Below are 25487 nucleotides of genomic sequence, written 5' to 3'. Positions count from 1 at the left end.
TTAAAGCGCTGCCGCGGGGAGCGCAGGATGAGTCACACAGCTCGGACGGCGCCAGTTCGCATCCAGGCTGTGCAAAGAGCTTTGCTGGGGACCCCGAGGGGGGGGCGGGGGATGGGAAACTGGCAGGGACTTATTCTCCTCTTCGCTGTTGCGCGATCCCTACTAGCCAGACACCAAGCATATTCAGAGTGGATAAGAAGCAGGGCTGATCTCTGTCTTCCGGGATCGGTAGCCCGCCCACTTCTGCTCTGGATTGATTGGCTTAAAAGCAATTCTGGCTTTAGGCTGCTGAGATCGGAGGACGTCCATACATCCTCAGAACGGACGTGCTGTGTGGGGACTGTCTGCGATAAGGAGAAAAAAACAGAATTGGACATTTCAAATTTGGGGAAAAATAAAAAATAATAATTGGTCACTCTAAATTTAAAATAAATAAATAAATAAATAAATAAATACATAATTAAATTAAATAAAAAGATAGGTCACCTCGGATTAATTTAATAGTGATGTGCGCAGAGCATTGAAAACCTTTTGGTTGTTTAATTGATTTGTAAACATTTGTATTTAAGTCTTGCAGAGGGAAAGCTCAGTAATATGTGTTGTGCTGTGTAACAGCGTTCTCCTGCCAGTGTACTCAGTTGTGTTTGGGCCTTGTGTCTTGTGTGTGCAGCAGCAGCCGTCTGCTGTTGATGAGAGACGAGGGTGCCGGCCCAGGTCCATGGTCAGGTCCTTCACAATGCCGTCATCACAGAGACCCCTGTCTGTCGCGTCGGTGTCATCCATATCATCAGACAACTCTCCATCCAGGCCAGGATCTGACGGGTTTGTATTTAGGGTTGATAAGAGGTGCTGGATTGAAAGCACATGTCCCATACTGCCCTTACGGATAACAGAGCAGTTCAGGCTTCAAGCCTGTTCATTCCTATGTTTCTAATATATAGTTATTAATATACAGAATAGTTTGATGGTTTTAAAATATGTGCTACTGTCCACTGAAAGAAAAAATGAAGCCAACAAGGGAAAGGCAAGGACACTGGTGCACCACTTCGTCCCTGCCTAGGATTGTGACTCTCATTCTTATCTTTTATTAAATTAAACCCATAGTCTCCAACTTATGGATTTACTACTGTGGTAATATTCTATTGTGGCTTGTATATTGTGATACTGCCTACTTTTAATGGCTGCCTTAAATAAAAATGTTAAGGTCAGTAAAGGTGGTGTTATGTCCATTACACAGAAAAGCTTCCAGAACGCATTAAGGTTTCCGTTGCTACACGCAGTACACCAAAAGCCAATCAAATAAAAGGGCGAAATTAAATTGCTGATCTTTATTTGTGGCAATTAAACACTGTTCTGTGACTTAACCATTGAAGTCTTTAACAACCTTGCTTGTTAAAATCTATATACTGCCATTTAGTATTCCTGGTATAGGGCTTATGCAGGGTTTATGACTACTTTGTATAATCAAAAGTGTCAGAGGTGCCGAGATTGCAACTGCACTGAAAGATTCATTACTGCTTCTCATTAGCATACATTAAGGCCAGTTGAATTAGTATTTCACATTGACTTCATCCCAAATGTAGTAGCCAAAGAATATTACGGTATGTTTTATGACAGAATTAAAATAGGGAGAACAACTAAAATATGAAGCATTCTGTAGAGAGAACAAAAAAACTAGACTTGCATGTGGACATTTCATTTCAAGACCTATGTTAGAACTTGAAAATATAGAAATGTCATTAAATATAGTATAAGGAATTAAACATGTCCTCTTCAGCAATTGTCAATCCCCAGTTAACTGTCTGCCTGTGTATAGATAATTCAGTAATTGCCTCCAAGGAAAGGCAGCAGTGTGGAGTGGTTAGGGCTCTGGACTCTTGACCGGAGGGTCATGGGTTCAATCCCCAGTGGGGGACACTGCTGTTGTACCCTTGAGCAAGGTACTTTACCTAGATTGTTCCAGTAAAAACCCAACTGCATAAATGGGTAATTGTATGTAAAAATAATGTGATATCTTGTAAGTCGCCCTGGATAAGGGCGTCTGCTAAGAAATAATATTTATTTATTTTATTTATTTAAGTTTGCCATTCCTGAAAGAAAATTGACATGACAGTCCTTGACTTCTGTTAGTTTGATCTAGTCATATTTTTTATGTAGACCCCCTAAAAAAACATAATGTCGTATTATTGGACTCCTATTTTAGACCAACAATTTTGTTGTCCTTGACATGATACAGTTACATCATAGCTGAATAGGACATGTTTAATTACTTATACTATAAGCACTCGTTTTTCATATTTATACATTTTTTTCCCTCCATTACCAATTTAGCTTTGCGCTAGAGCCCCTTCTGCCAAAGAAACAGCACTTCAAGTCTCAGGATAAACTGGACAAGGATGACCTTGACAAAGAGAAGAAAGACAAGAAGAAGGAGAAGAGGAACAGCAAACACCAGGAGGTGTTTGATAAAGAGTTTAAAGCTGCCGAGATCTCCTTGCAGCCCACAGAGGCTGTCATCCTTTCGGAAACGGTAAGCTGACACTTCTTTCCTGCTAAAGCTTGTGAAGTTTGATCCACTTTTTTTTTTTTTTTTTTTCCCCAAGGAGTGTGTTGTTTGGGTGATCATTATAAATGACATGTTGTTATATTTCAGATCAGTCCACTGAGACCACAAAGGCCAAAGAGTCAGGTGTTGAGTGTGATGACAGGTGACCGGCGCTTCTCTGTCTCCCCTAACCCCCCTTCAGCCACGTCTGGACCCCCTCCCATCACCTCCAGGGCCAGGATGGCCTTTAGTTTACAGATTGGCTCCAGTAAGTACTACCCACTGTAAGGGAATGTGCATAATGTATAGGCTGTCCCACACACACACACTCAGCTTTTCAGTTACCAAGTGAGATTGTGCGTGCCGTACTTCATTTACATTGTTGTCGATATGTCCTGGATAGTCCAATTGAGAACACACATGATGACATGAGACTGGGCGCGTTAAGTAAGTGAGCCGCTCAGTGAAAGAACCCACTTAACAGCATGCTCAGTGAGCGGAAGAATTCTCACTCTGAGACGCTCAGTTACTTAACGCACCCACTGTGAGTGTGTGTGTCTGTGGAAGGGGGGGGGGGGGGAGTGATTTACAGCTGAGCCTGAGTAGTTAATGAGAGGGCTTAAAGATCATACAGGGCTCTTACGAGAAGATGAATAGCAGTTTAGAGTCTATACTCTCTGCCAATCAATAGTGTATATGTATTAGTGATACGTGAAGCTGGAGGTGGAATAATTAAAATCCTTTGATTCACTTTTCTTAATGAGAAATGGTAACAGTGAAATAAAGGAAGGTTTATATTCAGTTTTCTCTCTTGCTCAAGGACACCCCAGCCAGAATTGTGTTAATGTTTTCTGTTTATTTTTCTTGTTTAGGTATTTGCACTAATAGACAAACAAAATGTTCTTCTGATTACAGGCATGGAACTGAATGGTATGGGTTGCCCAGAAAGAACAGATATCCCACCCCCTCTTCCTATAAAAAGCAACACGGGCGATTATGGAAATCTCATGGATAATCAAGACTTGACGACTCCTGCTACACCCCCACCTCCTCCTCCACATCAAAGGGTATGTGTCTTAATTGGGTCTAATACAGCTTCTTAATGATGTGGGTCATATATTGTATAAGGCAGATTGACATAAAGGATGAAACTTAAGACTTTTCCCCACAAGATTTGAAAAAATACTAAATAAAAAAAAGATCTGATGTAGCATTAAAAGGCGTCAGTCTTTCTCTTTTATAATAGCCCTGCTCTGTGCTGTAGCTAGATTGTACTGCTTGAAGCAGAAAAAATGTTATTTATATAACACACTGAGATGGGTAGTTCCGAGGCTGGTAATTCATGGGCTGATTACTTTGCTTTTCACATAATTCAGGATTTTGGTGGGTAAGTCCATTTATTTGGTGGAATTCGTTTTAAAAAATGGACTCTTTTTCTAGCTATTCAGTTTAACTAAATCTTATTTATACCATGTCAGATGCAACAGACAGGTAGTAAAATAGAACCTGTGCAGATCACTTGCATTCAGTCGACAGTGATTTAGTAGGAACAGGTGTTACTTAGCTGGTCTGACAGAATATCGCTCTTAGTTGACACTCCAATTTGCAGAGGCTCTCTTTCTCTCTGTAAGTAAAGTGATCATTACGCTGGTCAATTTAAACATGTTTTCCAAATTTACAAAAACTGATCAGGATGGCTGTACTTAATTAAATCTGATTCTGCTTGTGTTAAAGTTTGTTTGGGGGGGGGGAAGCAGTAATGCAAAATCCAAAGCTTAAATTGGTTGTTAAAGAAAACAACATAGTAATACTCTGGAAGCAGGTTTGAAAGGGAGAAAATGGTTTCTTCAGAACCTTTCCCCATTCTAGATTTCCCCCCATTGTAGAACCTTCCTTTATCTGATGCAGCGATGGAAATAAGACTCTCGTTGCATTATAGTTTGATCCATTCCCAGTTTTATTATGAGTTTTTAATAAGACACAGCTGAACTCATTACCTATACACTGTAGCTAATCAAGCTCACATTAAAACCTGGAAAGTGCTTTGCAGTAGGAGTCTTATTTCCATCCCTGCTAATGTATGTTTGTTTGCTTTTCTGCAAGCGACATGCATTTTTAATTACTGCCTTAGTCATGATGGGCGTTTATTTTGTTCATGTATTTATCCCTTGTATAAATCTGAACTGGGGTAGAAGGTATTTAATCTTTCAACTTCTAATCTTATTTTTCAGCATCTTCCTCCACCATTGCCAAGCAAGACCCCTCCCCCTCCACCACCAAAGACAACTCGAAAGCAAACGTCCATTGACTCTGGAATTGTACAGTGATAGAAAGTATGTTTTTTAAGACCCCAAAGACTAAGCTGTCATATTTTCTTCTTTTTTTTCTTCCTTTTTTTCTATACAGCGTGAAAAGATGATTACCTCATTTGGGCCTGCACAAATGAACTTTTGTTTTAGCGTGATGATTCAGTCAGCTGGAGGGATGAGTTTTTTTTCCTATTGCACAGATTATTAAACATGTCTTTGGCTGCTGAGTTGTGAATACTTACTAATGCATAATATCACAAGCATATACATACTAAACATGTTGCTCTGTTTTACATACTGACGGATGGAGAGAAAGACTTATTATGTTAATTTTCTTTATAATAATCGTATGAGCTGTTGGGTGCCTGCTGTTGACTGAATGATGATTGGTTATTGAATTTTACAGAAACTACTACAATACTGCCAATATTATCTAATCATTCTGTACAGAGGTTTGTGTATATATGATTTTTTTTAAACTTGTTTTATGGTGCCAGCTTTTATCGTAACACTAAATAGTATCTAGCAAATAAATCCAAAAAGGGCTTTTAGATTAAGAATTACAGGACTGTAAAGTACTATGTAAACTTATGTAACTTTTTTTAATAGATTGTATTTAATAGTCTAAATAATGGGGTTTGGTGTGTTTACAGCTAACTTTTTTTTCTATTCTCATTGTATATTATTTGTTGAAGTATTATGTAATCGTGATAGTTTCAAATTCACTACTGACTCCAAAATAAAATGTTCAAATTGTACATATATTGTATATATTTTTTAAATGATATCTTTTTTTTTTTTCTTATGTGCAATATAGGGTGTACTATAAAGGAATGGGTTTTCATCTTGCGCAAGTTTTTTTTTGTTTTCGTTTTTTTAGTTTTAGTCAACACCAAATGGTTAGGTACAGCAGACAATTGCTTTTTTTTTTTTTTGTATATCCTTGAGGTTTTCCACACAGCTCCTTTGTTCAGTTCACTCCTGAAGGCATGGCGATCATGTGCTGCAGTAGGGGCTGTAAGCTAGAGGGTGACAGATTGAAAGACGTTTGGTGCTGTGTTTAAATCAGCCTGGTCTTGCAGTCTATTAAAGTTTATTTTACTCTTGACTCGAGGCTGAACACTCGCATATCGACTCTCATGGTCATGCTCTCATGGTTTTCTTCTCCTCCGAGCAATCCTGTTTATAAAACTATTTCACATTATTCCAACACAAAATAAATAAAAAAATACTGCATGAATGAAATTGTTTTAAAAATGTGATTCACCTGCACATGTCAGCATGGAGCAGTGCTGCTGTTCTTGTAAGGTGCCTTGGGATGGCAACTGGGAAGGGGCTATAGAAATCCAAGTTGGTTGTTGTATGTTCCCTTTCAAGTACGAAATGTAACCATTACCGAATGGGTATTTACCTCCTAAAGACCGAAATCCTAAATATTGTATGCCAAAGCTGCTCTTTGAGCCTGTGACTCAGTCGTGACCGCAACCCCCAAGGGATGAAAGGACTGTGCTCACAGATCTCTGCGCCATTTTCCCTTATAAGACTGACCTGACAGAGAGCCTTGTTCAGATACGTACAATTGCTGCTTATATCTGTATATTTTCCTTATTTGATGTGTTTTTACACATTTTGTATGTGATATTAAGCGAATCGCTGTAATAGTTTTTCTGTTTAGGCATATTTGTGTGCACTATAGCCTGTTGCTAGTTACGTCCTGCTGCGGCCTTGTGCCCCGTGTGAAGCAAGCGGCTCTAGTCGCTCCTTCCCAGATGCCAGATTTAAAACATGTTTTATTCATGAAGATAGGATTTATAATAATAATTGTAATGCAAGTGCCTTATCCAACAACATGTGGAGGCTGTGCTGCTTACAAGCAGTAGTCTGCATTATTCCTTGTGGTCTTCTGTATGTGTTGTTTTAAAATTTCATGGCCAATTTCATTTTGAGGCAGCCAGGGGGCATAACAGAAGTTGCTTTAGGAAAATAAAATAAAATGCAAATTCCTATCAACTGAAATTGGCTATTGACCATTTTATGAAATGTGGCAGTCTGGTTCTTGAGGTACAATCAAGTTGTCAATATTGTCCAGTATAAACAAAAACTTTTGTTTCACTCGCAGCACATGCTTCACAGCTTCACTTTGTTTTAAATAGTTAATAAATGATTAAGATTTTGATATGGTGTTTTTAGAAGCTGGCTATGTTAACACAGCATTTGCTTGTTTAAGGGTGTATACCCCTCTATCACAGATGGCTTGGTGGTGACATCACAGACCAGGAAGTATACAGAGGCACAGTACTGCGGGACAAAGCGCTGGGCTCGTATTTATTAAATAAATCAAACAAAAAGAAACAAAACCCTTTCTCAAAACAAAAAGGCACGATGGCCAAAACAGACATACCTATAAAAATCAAACAAGTATCGTGCTGGTTTATCCCCAGCACGAGTAGCAATTATTTACCTTTGTTATAGATCTCTCTCACTCCTCTTAACCCTCTCCCTGTGAGCGGCTGATGTGTTTTTATATATGTGGCCATCTCCAAATTGGTAATCACTTAATCAGTTTGGAGATGGCTACATACATTCCACACAAGTTTAGAGGGATGGGGATTTAACCCCATCCATGCTGCCAAACAATAAAACAAAGTACAATACATTGAAATAATAATACAATAACAATACAAATATAGGGGCGGGTGTACCCCGGCACACCCTCTAACTTCCATCAAGGACATACAGCCTACTTCACTAATTTAACCACTATACACAAGTACTGTAGAGACACCTAACTCTACTAGCTAGACATGTATACAACAGCTCCATTAATGAAAAGGTCTAATCTGAATTGAATGGCTCATAATTCAATGCTAAACATTAAATACCATCTACTATCCTGCAAGGTATTTTATATGAGCTAATTCTTTATATCCTTAAAGAAAGCTAACACTTAATTTCAGAATGATGAAACGTTTAACTTCAGGCACCAAGTCACTTGTGGATAGTCAGACATTCATTGCCATCTTGCTGAAAGTGAATCCAAGGGGTGTTTCTAGTTTAACAGTTGCAACTGAAAAAAAACATCAATAACATGAGTTTACATAACAAAGAAAACTTGTTTTACTCCACTGCACAACTGACATGAAAACTGGCTATAGATCAATAAGCCATTCAGAGGTAAATAAGTGTTTAATTGGGATTGCCCTGGTTTTCTAGGCCAATAACAGTATTATATTAAAATAAGGGATTTTATTTGTTTAAATGTTTTATATACTTAAACTGCATGGAATCGATTAAGCCAAACCAATTCGCCTCTAACCGTCTACTGTATGTAAGAGTTACAATACCTCCCCCAATGTCTCTCCTATGATGTCATACTCCAGTGTAACCTATGGAGCTGCAAATATTCTTTACGGCAGCCAAATGAGAAAAGGTTGGTGAATGTTTTCAGTATAAATAACAATCCCTATCTACAACCGCTCTAGTTCTAGTTGACACTGTCAGTACAAGTGCAGCCAGTTTCAGTTACTGCAACTTTGAAGAATGCGTTTTCCTAAACCCCAGGCTTACACTGAACATACTTTGCAGTCCCAAGGCTGCGTTGTCGCAATTCTGTTTCTGACAGAACGCTATTTGTCTCACAATGTTGTAGTATGATAGCTGGTCAATGGCATATTAAAAAAAGGTATCAAAGTCTGCCTGTGGTCATCAGTAATTGCTGTGCAAGCAGGGTGTTTGTATGCCTGACGGTGGTCTCAAGTTAAACATATTGAAGGACAGCCGCAGAGAGCGTGTTTCTAAATAACCGCCTCACAGATCCTTCAGAGTTCATTTTAGGAAGAACTTTAACCCTGTGAGCTTTAAATTTCACAGTGCAGCGAGCTGTGACAATGCTAAAATGACTTGAAACAAAAATGGAGGAACTGAAATTGATGAAGGGAGAGTAAGCAAGTAGAATGCTGCAGCAGCTGCAACATGTTATTCCAAAAGGAACTTCCAGTTTCACACCAACATTAAAATGCTTTGATAATTTAAAAAAAAAAAAAAAAAAAAAACCATTAAACATAGATTTTAATCAAGTCGACATAAGAGATGTGAATTGGCTTTGATTCTTTTTCCCATGGAAGCTTGATGGGCTAGCGAGCACACTCACCTGAGAGTGGCAGGTGGCTGACCGAGTGCGCTGAACTCTAAAGGGTAACTGAGAAGACCTGTCATGTTTCTATTGGTTTTCTGTCAAAGCGAATCAACCATGTTATTATGTAAGATTTATCAAGGATGCATTTGTGATTCTTTTTTTTTTTTTTGTCAGTTGCTCTAAATCTATTATTATTATTATTATTATTATTATTATTTTTATTCCTAGTAGTAACAGTACTACTATTTCAGGTAGTGTGAAAATTAAGAGAAGCTTATCATCACTGCTGTTATGGTACTTTTGTTTTGTATTTGGTTTCATCTGAATTTCATCATTTACAAGAATGGTATAAAAGCCACAAAGTGTTCTGTAAACAGGTTTATAATCAACTGTAGGAAATTAAATAAATTCCGACAAACGGGAACTGTAAACTACCTGCTGCATCACAAACAAAACTATATTTAATTGGATTGTTTTTCATGTAAAATATATGTCCCAAAGTGATATACAGAAGAATTCAAACAGAGGTTAAAGTGTGACTATACAGTGAAGAGACCTTCACAATGGGTGTTATATTTAATGACGGTTCACTCACCCAGGAAAGGGTTAAAAAGGCCCACTTTTGTAGAACACCCTATAGCCCAGGGCATCACAATAAGTAAGTAAGGTGACGTGATGTGGTGGTTTGGTCTGCAGAGCTCTGGATAAATTGCAACGTGGAAATAGTGTTGTAGACAGGCTGGCAAACAGGGCATCTACCTATGAGATCACGTAGGCATGTATTAGGATTCAGCAGCAACTGCGTATACAGTAATGTTATGAAGCTAGAAAATCATTGCCCTAGTGACTGAATCAAAATGTGGAAATTCACTAAATCTGTAGGCTGCCTGTCAGCCAGTAGGACTGAAACTCATAACCTGCTAATGAACAGGCTCAACTCACCACCACTGGCTCAGCTAAAATGAGAGTATCCCCTAGGAAATTAAATCCTCACTTCATTTTAAATGTGTCAAGCATTTCCCATCGACATTGCTTCTATTTATTTATTTATTTATTTACTTACTTACTTACTTACTTACTAATTCCAGATGTCTGACAAAGCATTCTCGATTTAAGTGGATCAATTTCACAATCTCCTCTTGAAAATACACCAATTACCTTATAAAAGTCACCTTGATGCATTAATCATAAACTGTAGTAAGTGTGTTCTCAAAAGGAAAAGACTTGTAACGCTGCACTGTGTATCCTTTTAAACTAACCTACATTTGATGGGGAGGGACTGCAAGCTATAACTCTGTACCAGACTGTAGCAATAATGGGATGCATGTTTGTTGTACTAATGTTTACACTGGCTGTCAAGATTTCAAATAGATTCAACACCTACTTACAACTTCATGCATACCTCCTAACCAAAATCTGTTCCATGGACTTCTACAGCATGATGATGATACATCATCCCTGCAACATCTTATAAAAACTGCACTGTTTCATCAAGAGCAATTCCAACAAAACATACAATCTCCACAGACTGGCCCTTGAGCAGGGTACAGTATATAGTCTCAAGAAGCGAATCACATCGCACAGAGTCAATCTGAAATGTATTTTAAATTTCATATTTGTTTTAGATTTTGTCCATACGTCATCCGATGCACGTGGTTCCATTTGTGTATCAAATTTCAACCCAATAGCTCAAAGCATTTGGCCTATCATCCAGTACCCAAAATTCACACATTTGTCTGCAAATGGTATCCACGATAGAGTATATATCACTGTGGAAATCTAAAACATAAAACTAGTGCATGCAGAAAACTAATTTCATAATTCATCTTTAACACACTGCATTGGGCATGCAGAGAACTCCTTTCATAATTCATCTTTAGCACACTGCATAGGGTATGCAGAGAACTCATTTCATAATTCATCTTTAGCACACTGCATTTCCCATAACACCTCACCCCAGGACTGCTGGTGATCAATACAAAATCCCTTCCTACAGTCATTGTGAGTAACCAGGAAACCACACCATTTTAAAACTAAGAGCAGTCAGTGCACTATAACTGCAGAACATTCCAACTAAACATAAGCATCTACAGTGCCTTGCAAAAGTATTCAGACCCCTGATCAATTCTCTCATATTACTGAATTACAAATGGTACATTGAAATTTCATTCTGTTTGATATTTTATTTTAAAACATTGAAAATCAATTATTGTAAGGTGACATTGGTTTTATGTTGGGAAATATTTTTAAGAAAAATAAAAAACTGAAATATCTTGCTTGCATAAGTATTCAACCCCCACACATTAATATTTGGTAGAGCCACCTTTCGCTGGAATAACAGCTTTAAGTCTTTTGGGGTAAGTATGTACCAGCTTTGCACACAGTGTCAGAGTGATTTTGGCCCATTCTTCTCGGCAGATTTCCTCCAGGTTGTTCAGGTTGGTTGGACGACGCTTGTGGACCGCAATTTTCAAATAGTGCCACAGATTCTCAATGGGATTGAGATCAGGACTTTGACTGGGCCACTGTAGGACATTCACCTTTTTGTTCTTGAGCCACTCCAATGTTGCTTTGGCCTTGTGCTTGGGATCATTGTCCTGCTGAAAGGTGAATTTCCTCCCAAGCTTCAGTTTTTTAGCGGACTGAAGCAGGTTCTCTTGCAGTATTTCCCTGTATTTTGCTCCATCCATTCTTCCTTCAATTTTAACAAGATGTCCAGTCCCTGCTGATGAGAAGCATCCCCACAGCATGATGCTGCCACCACTATACTTCACCTTAGGGATGGTGTGTCTTGAGGCATGGGCAGTGTTAGGTTTGCGCCACACATAGCGCTTTGAGTTTTGGCCAAAAAGCTCTATCTTGGTCTCATCTGACCACAAAACCTTTTCCCGCATCGCAGCTGGGTCACTCTCATGCTTTCTGGCAAACTCCAGACGTGCTTTCAGATGGTACTTTTTGAGTAACGGCGTCTTTCTTGCCACCCTCCCATACAGGCCAGTGTTATGCAGAGCTCCACTCCCAGCCACTGAACTCTAGCTCCATCAAAGTGATTGTTAGCCTCTCTGTGGCTTCTCTCACAAGTCGTCTCCTTGTTTGAGCACTGAGTTTTGAGGGACGGCCTTTCCTTGACAGTGCCTGGGTGGTGTGATGCAGCTTCCACTTCCTGATTATTGATCCAACTGTGCTCACTGGGATATCCAAACACTTGGATATTATTTTGTACCCTTTCCCTAATCTATGCATTTGTATTACTTTATCTCTAAATTCTGTAGAATGCTCTTTGGTCTTCATTTTCCTTCAGATTCACAGCATGATCAATGATCCTTCAACAGTGGGGTTTTTATCCAGAAAATGTGACAGCAACTTTAATGGTTCACAGGTGGAGGCCAATGGTAAGGTAATTGTGTCCTCGTTAGGGCAATTTCTTTCATCTGTGTAAACTGGGAGCTTCCACAGCACAGGGGTTGAATACTTATGCAAGCAAGATATTTCAGTTTTTTTATTTTTCTTAAAAATATTTCCCAACATAAAACCAATGTCACCTTACAATAATTGATTTTGAGTTTCGGTGTTTTAAAATAAAATATCAAACAGAACGAAATTTCAATGTACCATTTGTAATTCAGTAATATGAGAGAATTGGTCAGGGGTCTGAATACTTTTGCAAGGCACTGTAGTCATCTATAACCTGTTCTTTATCAAACAGTGTGTCACAGTGATGGAAGATTTCTGTTGATTAAGTCTTGTTACTGAGTTTAATATGTTTATTTCCCTAGATATACAACTTTAATAAATAGTCACAATTCATGATGAATTCAAGAGATCCAGTACATCAAGTAATAACAACTATTCCATTGGATACAGTGAGACAATACTTTAAAGTGTAACTTTTTGAAAATATATACAAGGTGGTGTTTACCTTAAAAGTAGCTTCAATGGGATTGTTCTCCTAAGAAACAACTGGTGTGAAATTTGACCTTTGCCTGTGATTTATGCCACAAGGTGCAATGTTAGGTTCTCTTCCCTGCAGCAGGAAACATTACTCACCAGTGATACCTTTCGACAGACATGACTGCTTCCTACCTGTTAAGAATTATCCTTTTCTATGTGTATTAGTATCTGTATTTGCGCCACTCTAGAAATGCCTTGATAAAACATTTGGACAGATACTGGCTTACATAAGGAAGTTAATGCATCCAGTGTGTTTTATTGTGACACTGTTATATGTACACCAGACAAATGTTTGACTTCAGATTGCGTTACTAGAGATGAACCTCTCCATGCATGTTCCAGTGAGGAGGAACTGTGCAGCAATACAAATAAAGGTTGGAGGGATTATTAATCAAAGGATGAGCTTGTGGACAATACAACTTTCTTATAGTCACTTTTAGGATCATCATTCAAAAAATGATGACCATATCATTGCATTTGCATTTGGCTATAATCCAATATACTCTCTATTGCCTACAAATATTTTTAACATTTCAGGTACTGTGCAATTAATATGTGATCATGACTGTAAGTCACCCTGGGTAAAGGCGTCTGCTAAGAAATAAATAATAATAATAATAATAATAATAATAATAATAATAATAATAATGACTGATTTATCTTAGCTTGTTGGATTTTTCTTAACTATATGAATACACAAATAGGATATTCTCAACTGTTGTGAAGAATAAAGTTTCAAGTGCATTGCTGTAGAATTTGCTTGTGCAATTTGCTGTAACCTTTTTAAATGTTTCTTCTAATTAAAAGAGTAATGTCAGCAGTCAACATTTTCTTTTTAATGTCAGAGGTTTAGGCGGCACCTAGGTTCAGACGTTTGGCACATGCGATTGTCAAAGTTTCATTTTTCACTTGCTTGACATTTACAGTCTAGGGGTATAAAATGGACCAAATCCCTCCAAAATTGATACAGAAGTAGGCTGGTACTAATGTACTGGATCTCTGCCCAGATTCTGTTCTACTTTGTTTTTCTTGAGTACTATTGAATACTAATTTAGCCTCTAATATGTTCAAACGTTCTTGTTTCTCCAGGGCAAACATTGCATTTTATCTGTTGATAACAACGATTTATATGCAGTTTCATCCAAGTCTTTCATTCACAGTAAGTATTTGCTTATTTAAGTACCAGAAACAGCATTATTATATACAGATAGTATTTAGACATACTTTTATATAAGCAGTAACTGGAAATTTAAAAATCTTTTATATGCAATAACTGGACATTTAAAAATATTTTATATAAGGAATAACTAGACATTTTAAAATCTTTTATATATAAGCAATAACTGGATTTCAAAACTTTTTGAGAAATCATTTATGAAACACAGATGATCTTTAAGTCTATTATAGAAATTAATTTTCTTTTGAACTTTTATTGTTCAAGACCCGTCAGATAGCAATGTGATTTTTATTTATTTATTTTATATTTTTTGCAGTAACCTAGAACTATGTGCTAATTGATGCTAGCATACAGTTGGTAATTTTACTCAGTGAGGAACTGGTGTTGTGTTGTGATGAGAGTGCTGAAATGTGTTTGAGACCTGAGAATTGGTTTCTGTTTTAGAACAGAATGCTTAATTCAGCACGGAGAATCCAGAATGAATGAATGATGATGATTGCAATTGCAGATGATTTATGAACTGTGAAGGACGCTCAGGGCCCGATGACTGCGGTGGGCACACAGGACCCGAGTGAAAGATAAATTTGGCCGGAGGGCTCGTCCGTCGGTGCCTTACGGCTAGCTGCGCGAGGCCATCTGGAAAAACATGAACAGTTACATGCATCCCAGTGCCGCAGATAGGAAGTGGCTACGGGCCACCTCTCCGCAAAAAGACGAGGCCGCCAAACCATGAATAAATAATAATAAATAATTAACACGTTCCACAGTGGCGTTCTGCCACCTATCCCCCAAATACTGAGGTTAATGAAAATCAGCAGCTGAGACACGGCCCATCCCCCAGAGCATGACAGCGCTGGGGGAGAGAGCCCAGCCGGTCCAAACCGACCACTCACCCCGCAGAACTAAATACGATCCGCTCAGCACTCAGGAAAGGAAAACCCCCTACTCACATATTTTTTATTTTTATAGGGGGAAACCTCAGAGAATCCGTGGCTGAGGGCAGCCCTTCATCCAGGCTCTAAGCGATCAACTCCCATTTCAGCTTCTCAGCGCTTGACTGAGCAGTTGAAACAAAAAGAAGAGACATGAAAGAATAACACACAGCGCTTTTATACGCTTGCTGATGACGTATTGGTTAGGGGCAGGTTTTCCTTGCAGAAAAGCAACCAAGTTTACAAGGATCTGTAGACATGGATCTAATTTACATTCTGAACAGTTCATCTTGGCCAATCATGTTCAGATTAGAATGGTCATTATCCCACATTGGGTGACTGCAAAAGCCTAGACTTTTTGGAACTGTTTTACATTTTTAAATCTAGCCCCTCCATACTGTAGTCACCAGCATTGCTCATTGTTAAAAAAAAAAAAAAAAAACAACAACAAACAAACACTGAACAAAAATAAAAAATACAACTGTTGATTTCAGCATATGAGGCAAATTGAACTTTGATTAACGCTGGCTTGCTGAAATAATCAGAAGCGATTTGGTTAAGCAACTAAATTAAACAACTGAAAACCTATGTGTAAACAGACCAGTCAACTTCAATGCAGCTTCAGTGATAGTATTTTTACAGCTGTGATTTAAAAAAGAAATGCAAAGAGACAAAAGACAGAAGTGAGAACTATCCTTTCAGTGATCTATTAGGAATGGCTGCTGCGTCGGGCAGTAATGCTTCATTTCTAAAGGGTTCTTAACTGAATCTCTTGAGGAGCACGGGCGGGGTCCATGTGTAAAAGTAAATAAGCGAATGAAAACCAGTCCTTACAACAACAAAATACATTTTAGATTACTCTGCAAAGGTACCATTCACAGGAATTATAGCCTTTATAAACGAGAGCTGTAGTCTAACCTGGTTCACAAAGGTGAAAAAATAGAAGCTTTTATACCTGTATGCAATTTACAATGCCATTCGTTACAGACTGAACATTTATTCTTCCACTTTCCCGCAATCACACATGACAGTCCCATAGCAGCTGTAATTCTTTGATGAACAATGACAATAAAAAATATATAGAGATATTTTATCCTTTCATTTTCTTTAACTGTTTCAAACTGTTAAATTTCTAATTGAAAATATCATAAAAAATGACTGCCCTGAAGTCTTGGGATTAGCCCTGCTGCTCTTCTCTGTAGCTTCTCAAGTACAATAATGTATTTTTGTTTTGCTGTGATGTGAACAGAGCATAATATGATTTTAGCATAATATACAGACTTTTATCTGTTTTCTTTTAATTGACTAGCCACATTTACAAGATATTGTTGAAGTGGAGTCCACTACAAGCACACTGCCATTGTGTTTTCTTTTTTGCAGCCTAGCTTGTATGCATATTCACACACATGCACTAAAATACGTAAATGGATTTAATAACTTTCAAATGAAACACAGGAATATAAGAGTGTTTACTGTAGCAGACAGGAACAGGATAATGGACATGTTTAATATACCAACTACTATACACAGTGGGCACACTTTACACATGAATTACCAACAGACATGAAAAGGGTTAGTTTGTAAGCTTGCAGGAATATTGAATTGTTAGCTTTAGCTTCAGGCAACAAAGAATCATTTGCTGTTGTAGCACCATTCCTTCTTGTGGCATTGCATATCATTGAGGTTCTTTTAACATAGGATATGCAAGCAAATAGATATTGAAATATTTTGAATAACTAAACAGACATTAAAAAAACTGTGAAAACTGAGAATGGCACACTTATATGACCTACCGTGACTTTGGGTAATACAAATAAATAAAACTCCTGGTTCATCTTGGTTCTGCCGCAATACACTAATTCAGATCAAAAATCGATATGCATTTCCCCAGTGGTTGTTTAATAAAGTGTCCAGCAGGTGGCATTATGGTGTATACATACAGTTACTGTAGATCTGTTAATTGAGTAAAAGGACTGACAGCTATGACATCTTTGCTTCAAACAGCTGGGGGCAAACCACAACAGAGGTACACCTATACACCCCCTACTTAAATTCCATTATGGCTGTTGATGTTTAATGTCATCTATAAACTCTTTTTTGTGTTTAGTCTTAATGTATCTATAATCTCTTTGTATTTTTGACACTAGGTTTTCTATTGATTGTTAATCATTTTGAACTTTACATTGTAAAGATAACACTCCATTACTGAGTAGAGCTGATTTAATATAATGTATATATAATTCAAGCTCTTCATTTCTGACACTGGCTCCCTGGACAGACACTCCCCAGCACTGCAGAGTTCTGGGGTGTTTGCTGTGTATTTGATGTAAAATATAGGTGTGCTATTTCCCTTAATAATATGTTTTTAATGAATTTATTTTTAATATCGGGTAATTGATCTACATGCAATTTTCTGACCCTCAAAGTTTTTGTATTTCATAATACAAGAAAGAAAAGAAAAAAAAAACTACAAAACTGCATTTACAAAGAGAACGATTACTAAAATGTTACTATGCCCAGAACAAAGCAGTTTGTCTCTGTAACACCAATATTACAGCTAATTATCTAGCCTAGGCAGTGTGAATGTACCTTTTTTTTTTTTTACAGATCTCCAGGAAGAATGATGGTTGTGTATTCTGGATCAATACCAGTGCCACAGAGAGAAAACAGACAGAGAAATGGGCTTTTCTGAAACCTTTTTTGGAGCCGGATTTCATGAAGAGGTCTTTTCGCAATGGAGTTGGTGCTGGAACAAGAATACTTGCGAGCAAAGCCTCAACTAAAGCCTTCCCGAAATGGAATGAACTGCGAATCTGTTGTTGTGTCCCATCAGTTAAAAAGTCAGCTGTAGTCTTAAAGATGCCTTGTAACGGGTTAAAAAAAAAGGTTTGATACATTGTACAAATGTTTCCTTACAAGCCAATGGTGTTAAACTAGGTGCATCTTGTCAAATGTTATTAGAATGAAAAACAAGTCCTGTGGAGAAAAAGCCATCTTTCCCCTTTTCTAATTCTTTGCATTCATAGCTATCAAGCTACAGTAGTAGAATAAGTGAACCTGGGTGGCAGGCCGGTCTTATTTACCTGCCCCTAAACTGGCCTTGGTGGATTATAACAAATCAGAGAGAGACAGTATGTTTCAGAAGGAGCTGAGTTCACAGAAGGCTAATCTCCTGTATAGAATAACATCCTGTTATTTTTAGATTATTAGTCAAGGCAGTCCAAATCTGAAGAGCATCTTATGTGCTTAGTATTTGTATTAATAACGGCTTATAAAAATATAAATCAAGTAAACATAATCATATCAAACAATCTATGGGTTTCAATTTAATATATCAAACATTTTTGTCAGTGAAATCTTTAGAAACTGTCTCTTCTTATTGGGCCACATTTTCAAAGCCTGAACACCAATCTTTAATTAACTCCTACATTTTGAAGGAAACAAAATATCTGTTCATTTAACAAAAGTAGAACCGAACAAAAGTCACTTTAGCATTCTGTTTATGATAATTATAATGGCGTATCTGCGGGAGCCTGCTAATTCTGCGGGAACCTGCTAATTCTGCGGGAGCCTGCTAATTCTGCGGGAGCCTGCTAACTTTGCGATTTCCGAGGAATTATGTTATCTGCAGATTTGGACTGCTTCTAATTAGAAGTCAACAATTCAAGGCAGAAATTAGGCTTACAGTACACAAGGAGAATCTGATACTGGGTTTTAATATTTCCATTAAATTAATTTTATTACATGTGGGTATGATAGGACACAGACCTTTTTTTTGCTTTGTTTGCTAAAGTGTAAACCATTTCTGGCTAATACAATTAATCTGTAAAAGATAATGAGAGTACTGTTCCTTACTCACAGAGGTCAAAGCTGCTTGCACAGTTTAATTAAACTTCCAAAAAAAAAAAAAAAAAAAAAGATTTAGAACATGGTCTTCAAGCCAGTATTCTGTGACAACTGCATGATGTGGGAAATCCAAGAAAACCCAACAGAGCTCAACCAAGTTTGTGTAAAGTGCTGCACTATCCAGGACTTGCTTCAACGAGTAAGTCTGCTAGAAAAGGAGCTGGAGGAAATGAGACAGCAACAGGAGCTTGAGGAGCTGACACACCCACAATTCAGGGAAGTCTGCACCCCTAGCAGACTGAAAGCCACCAGGGAGATGGAAGAGAGACGAAAAACAGCTGGGTTCAGATAGGCAGAAGCAGGGAAAAAAAGAAACTTCATCAAACACAACCACCAAAAATCCAGACATCCAACAAATTTGAGCCACTTCAACATTTAGCCAACATCAAGAGAATGAAAGGAACAACATCCAGGACCCTATAAACAGTGCTGACCAGGCAGCAAAAAGAAGGGAGGTCATGATTGTTGGGGACTCTATATTGAGAAACACAGCAAGTTCAGTTCGCAGTTTGGACCCCCTTACTACAACAGTGTGCTGCCTTCCAGGAGCCTCTGTCAAGCACATCACTGAGAACGTGGACAGGCTCCTAGAACGAACAGGAAACGACCTAGTAGTAGTCGTCCACATCGGTACAAACAACATTGGAAGAGACAGACCAAGATCCCTGCAAAACAAATTCAGAGAGCTAGGAAGGAAATTAAAAGACAAGACCAAAACTGTGGTATTTTCTGGGATACTGCCGGCACCTTGCAAAGGACCATATGGACAGCTGGAAATACAAAATCAAAATGCATGGCTAAAATCGTGGTGCACACAGGAAGGCTTCACCTTTCTTGAACATTGGAGCACATTCTACAACAAGGACTATCTATATAGGTGGACGGACTGCACTTAAACAGAAAGGGAACCAATCTACACGGAGAAAGGATCCTTGAGGAGGTCCAGAAGCATTTAAACTAGAAAGAAAGAGAGAGGGGGGGAAAACAAAAAACAGAAGGGAGACCACATCAAAACAAGGGCAACAACTCAGGTAAGACAACTGTTAAATGTATTTATCTTAATGCTAGAAGTCTCAGAAACAAAATGTCAGAACTTGAAGCTACTGCACTAACAAGTAACTACGATGTGATAGGTGTTACAGAAACTTGGTTGTCTGAGAGTGATGGAGACGAATATAATATTAGTGGGTACACACTGTATAGGAAAGACAGGCAGGACAGAAGAGGCGGAGGGGTAGCGCTATACATAAGAAATAGTCTTGAAGCCCAGGTGTTAAATCAGGACAAAGAAAACGATGCAGAATCAATATGGGTCAGAATAATGGACAAAAATTCAAAGGGCATAATAATAGGAGCATGCTATAGACTGCCAAATTCAGACGCTGATCAAAATAATCTGTTATACAATGATATTTGAAATGCGTGTAGAAAAGGAGAGGCCATACTAATGGGGGATTTCAACTTCCCCCCTATAAAATGTGAGATCCCGGTGGGGAGCACGACGGACGAAATTGAAATGGTGGAAATGACAAATGACTGCTTCCGAACGCAATTTGTCAAGGCACCAACTAGAGGGGAGGCATGCCTTGATTTAGTCTTTTCAAATAATGAAGACAGAATAACTAAAACAGAGGTCAGAGAGCCATTGGCAAACTCAGACCACAACATGGTCTCATTTGAAGTATTTTTTAAAACCCCAAAAGTAATGACTAAAGCTAAGGTTTACAATTTTAGAAAAGCAAACTATGAAGGTATGAAACAGAAAGTAACAGTAGATTGGAGTAAAATAGAGAAAACATCGACAGAAAAAGGATGGCTGTTTTTTACAAATGTAGTACTAGATGCGCATAACAATTACATCCCAAAAGTAGACAAATCTAAATCTAAAACAAAATGGCCAAAATGGTTTAATAGATCAATTAAAAAAAAAATACTCAGCAAAAAAAGGCACTTTACAGAGCATTTAAAAGGGACCAAAAAGAAAGTACACAGAAAGAGTACTTGGAACTGCAAACACATGTCAAAAAGGAAGTTAGAAAGGCCAAGAGAGAGATAGAAATCAATATTGCTAAGGGGGCTAAAACCAATTCCAAAATGTTTTTCCAATATTATAACTGCAAGAGAACATTCAAAGAGGAGGTTAGATGTCTAAGAGTCACAAATGGCAAAATCATAGATGAAGAAAAAAAAAATAGCAAATATATTAAATTATTACTTTTCACAGGTTTTTACAAAGGAGGACACGGACAACATGCCCCACATGTCGACCTGTTCCTATCCAATTTTAAATAACTTTAGCATAACAGAGGCAGAAGCGTTAAAGGGACTAGGAGCTCCTAAAATAAACAAATCCCCTGGGCCGGATGAGATCCTCCCAATAGTACTCAAAGAAATGAAATAAGTTATTTTCAAACCACTAACCAAGATCATGCAACAGTCTCTTGACACAGGGTTGTACCGACAGACTGGAAAATAGCAAACGTAATACCGATCCACAAAAAGGGAGACAAAACCGAACCAGGTAACTACAGACCAATAAGCCTGACTTCTATTATATGTAAACTTATGGAAACTATAATAAGTTCCAAAATGGAAAATTATCTGTATGGTAACAATATCCTGGGAGACAGTCAGCATGGTTTTAGGAAAGGGAGATCGTGTCTAACTAACCTACTTGACTTTTTTGAGGATGCAACATTGAAAATGGATAATTGCAAAGGATATGACATGGTTTATTTAGATTTCCAAAAAGCTTTTGACAAAGTCCTGCATAAAAGATTAATTCTCAAACTGAACGCAGTAGGGATTCAAGGAAATGCATGCACATGGATCAGGGAGTGGTTAACATGTAGAAAACAGAAAGTACTGATTAGAGGAGAAACCTCAAAATGGAGCGAGGTAACCAGTGGTGTACCACAGGGATCAGTATTAGGTCCTCTGCCATTCCTTATCTACATTAATGATTTAGATTCTGGTATAGTAAGCAAACTCGTTAAATTTGCAGACGACACAAAAATAGGAGGAGTGGCAAACACTGTTGCAGCAGCAAAGGTCATTCAAAATGATCTAGACAGCATTCAGAACTGGGCAGACACATGGCAAATTAAATTTAATAGAGAAAAGTGTAAAGTATTGCATGCGGGCAATAAAAATGTGCATTATAAATATCATATGGGAGATACTGAAATTAAAGAAGGGAACTATGAAAAAGACCTAGGAGTTTATGTTGACTCAGAAATGTCTTCTTCTACGACAATGTGGGGAAGCTATAAAAAAGGCCAACAAGATGCTCGCATATATTGTGAGAAGTGTTGAATTTAAATCAAGGGAAGTAATGTAAAAACTTTATATTGCATTAGTAAGACCCCACCTAGAATATTGTTTTTCAGTTCTGGTCACCTCTTTACAAAAAGCATATTGCTGCTCTAGAAAGAGTGCAAAGAAGAGCAACCAGAATTATCCCGGGTTTAAAAGGCATGTTATATGCAGACAGGCTAAAATAATTGAATCCATTCAGTCTTGAACAAAGAAGACTACGTGGCGATCTGATTCAAACATTCAAAATCCTAAAAGGTATAGACAATGTCGACCCAGGGGACTTCTTTGACCTGAAAAAAGAAACAAGGACCAGGGGTCACAAATGGAGATTAGATAAAGGGGCATTCAGAACAGAAAATAGGAGGCACTTTTTTACACAGAGAATTGTGAGGGTCTGGAACCAACTCCCCAGTAATGTTGTTGAAGCTGACACCCTGGGATCCTTCAAGAAGCTGCTTGATGAGATTCTGGGATCAATAAGCTACTAACAACCAAACAAGCAAGATGGGCTGAATGGCCTCCTCTCGTTTGTAAACTTTCTTATGTTCTTATGGATCTCAATCGATATTCTTGAATATAAACTCACATCATTATAAAGAATGTTTTTTTAATATAGTATCCCTTCTGTTTACTTGTGACAAGCTTGGCCCAAACCAGTATTGCAAAGGCAATGATTAGGAAACAATATAATGGATATTTCCATCTATAAATGACTGGCTCTGTGATGGAAGGTGTAGTCTGATCAATGTCAGCATTGTCGAGGATTGATACATGTAGCCTGTGGTTACAACATATTTCTAATAATACAAGGTAGCTTGGCAGCAAAGGATACCTGCTACTTATAAAACAGTCAATGTAAGAATCATACATATCCTTTTGTCAAGGTTTTATTACAATGAAAATAAGTTGGTGAAAAACATCCCCAGACCTCAAAAAGAAATCTACATTCACAGTCTAAGGAATCACATCTCTGTGATGTGCTTCTCTTAGAAACAGCCCAAGAGAGTCTATTTTTAAAAACAATTATTTTATTACACAAGAATCAACAGAAAAATAACACTCTGGTGATATAAATGTTACTGCTTGATCCCCACCAAACTACTATCCCCTTTCTGGGGGGGACAGCCCTCTTTATATAGTCCAGCTATCTCAGTCCCACCCCCCAACTTCCTGTAAAGATAGGAAATATTACAAAAAATTAAAATAATGTTCTATTTCACCATAAACATTACTCATGGTTTACAACTGTATTAGTTAATTTCACAGATTTAACAAAAAACCTTTAGCAAACTTCTGCACTCGGGTGAACTCCTTACTGCAAGTGTGCAGAAACTACTGGGCCTCATTAAACAGGCACTGTGCTGGTGCCATGCCCTATAATTACCTCCTCCCCTGCTCTCAAACTCAAAGGACAAGACAAAGAGAAAAACAAAACATTTCTGAAGGTCTTAATAAGTCCAACCAAGGTCACAACTCATTATCATTAAACTCAGATCATTAAAAGAATGCCTGTACCAAGTGTATTCACAATTGGACATGCATCATCATTTTAAAATCACATTCTTTGACAAGAAGCCTCTTGAAGTGTTGTACAATAAATATAGGTACCTTTTTTAAGGAGCTTCACTGTGTCAAAACTCTTGGGAGTCGCTGCCTCTCTGGTTCTGGAAAAGAATGAAAAATACACATAATCTTTGCTTAGCATTGCCTTATTTTTTTCTTCTGGGCATATGTAACAACATCATCATAAAATCTGTAACTTTATAAATAAAAACTCCTGAGTACAATGTGGATCACATTGGATGCAGTTAAAAATGAACCCCATTGCATTATATTTGCTCTTTTTTTATATGATATGACAATACATGCTTGCTGGTCAGTTTGTATTTTTAACACTAATGTGTTTTTTTTTAATCACCTGTCCATCCTCATATTTAGTTACAAATACCTATTTTTTTGCCATTAGTAATTTACTGAGATGTTTTCTTTTAAATAAAAATCTGTTGTGCTATGTTACATTCTGCCATTGCACAGCATCCAAACCTAAACTTTTTTTTTTAATGCGTTAATATTCGTATATTCTTTTGAAATCCAATAACCACTTGGCAAAATTGCTGATCTCAAATTGATTATATTGGCTGGATATATAAAGTGGCGCTTTATTTTCTCAAGGTCATCTTTACATTGGTAAGTTACATTAGGAAACATATGGGTGTAGCTCCACGTTGGAAATTCTAATAAATGTTTCTGATGAGGTGCTTATAAGATTCCTTATCACTTGAACAAGCTCTGTCAGTTCCAGTTTTATGGAAGCCCTGTGATAATAGCACAGTATTTCACTGCAGATTAGCTGGTCGAAATGTATTACGTTTCATACTGGTAGTGCCATCGAGAAGCAGCTCGTACATCTGTATGTGTCAGAGAGAGATTTAAACCCTACTTGAGAGCTTATACTGCCGTGTAGAAGATGCATGTAGATTCAACTTTAATCCCAATCAATATGGGTCTAAGACTTCTGCAGGATTTCCTAATAATCTTTAAAAAAAACTAACCGAAAAGGAGAACCAATGGCATTAGATTGACATATTGTCATATCCCACTTTTCTTCATAGCAATAGAGTTACTTTTTTGTACATTAGTTGGAAGGAATTATTGCCTATTCTGATTAACAATCATTACCTGCATCTTTCCTTTACCACCTGTGGCACTGAACCTGAGTTCTTTAGAATTAGATTGATCACAGTGGCACATACTTCTTAAATCTGATAAGCAGTTATCGGAGCTGAAGAGTAATTGCACAAACCTAGTACACCATCCCTCATGTTGCTTCTTGTTTTTTGTCTTGCCTAGTTCAATAGAGCTGTTTACAAGATTTTCCACTGAAAAGCCACAGAAAGCTGATTTTAATATATATTTTTTGGAATGTCCAATTATGTTTTTTTTTTTCTCCTCACCGCAGCGAGTCCCCTCACAGCACAGACGTTCTGAAGGCGTGTGAACGTCCTCCGATCTCACAACCCTAAAGCCAGAATCGCTTTTACGCCGAACAATCCAGAGCAGAGGTTGGCAGGCTACCGATCCTGGAATGTCGAGATCAGCCCTGCTTCTTATCCACTCTGAATATGCTCCGTGTCTGGCCAGTAGGGTTCGCTGTTGTGCAATGAAGGAAGTAAGTCCCTGCCGGTTTCCCATCCCCCACCCTGGGAGTGTCTGA

General features: G+C 37.9%; 1 protein-coding gene across 3 annotated transcripts in view; it reads left to right on the top strand.

Moving 5' to 3' along the window:
* LOC117415126 (dedicator of cytokinesis protein 1) overlaps nt 1-5612 on the top strand; it is a 212040-nt gene extending 206428 nt beyond the window's left edge. For 2 of the 3 annotated variants that reach the window (XM_034025106.3, XM_059026208.1), the window contains exons 48-52: nt 671-822; nt 2332-2530; nt 2654-2813; nt 3461-3612; nt 4777-5612. In XM_034025106.3, the coding sequence (XP_033880997.3) occupies nt 671-822; nt 2332-2530; nt 2654-2813; nt 3461-3612; nt 4777-4872 (759 nt within the window). In that variant the 3' untranslated portion in view covers nt 4873-5612. The remainder of the gene's footprint in view (nt 1-670; nt 823-2331; nt 2531-2653; nt 2814-3460; nt 3613-4776) is intronic. The other variant, XM_059026209.1, reaches the window with a different exon arrangement.
* Nucleotides 5613-25487: the final 19875 nt, after the last annotated feature.

This window comes from Acipenser ruthenus, chromosome 7 (assembly GCF_902713425.1).
Source record: "Acipenser ruthenus chromosome 7, fAciRut3.2 maternal haplotype, whole genome shotgun sequence".
Taxonomy (NCBI): Eukaryota; Metazoa; Chordata; class Actinopteri; order Acipenseriformes; family Acipenseridae; genus Acipenser; species Acipenser ruthenus.
This window is presented reverse-complemented; position numbering and strand designations above follow the sequence as displayed.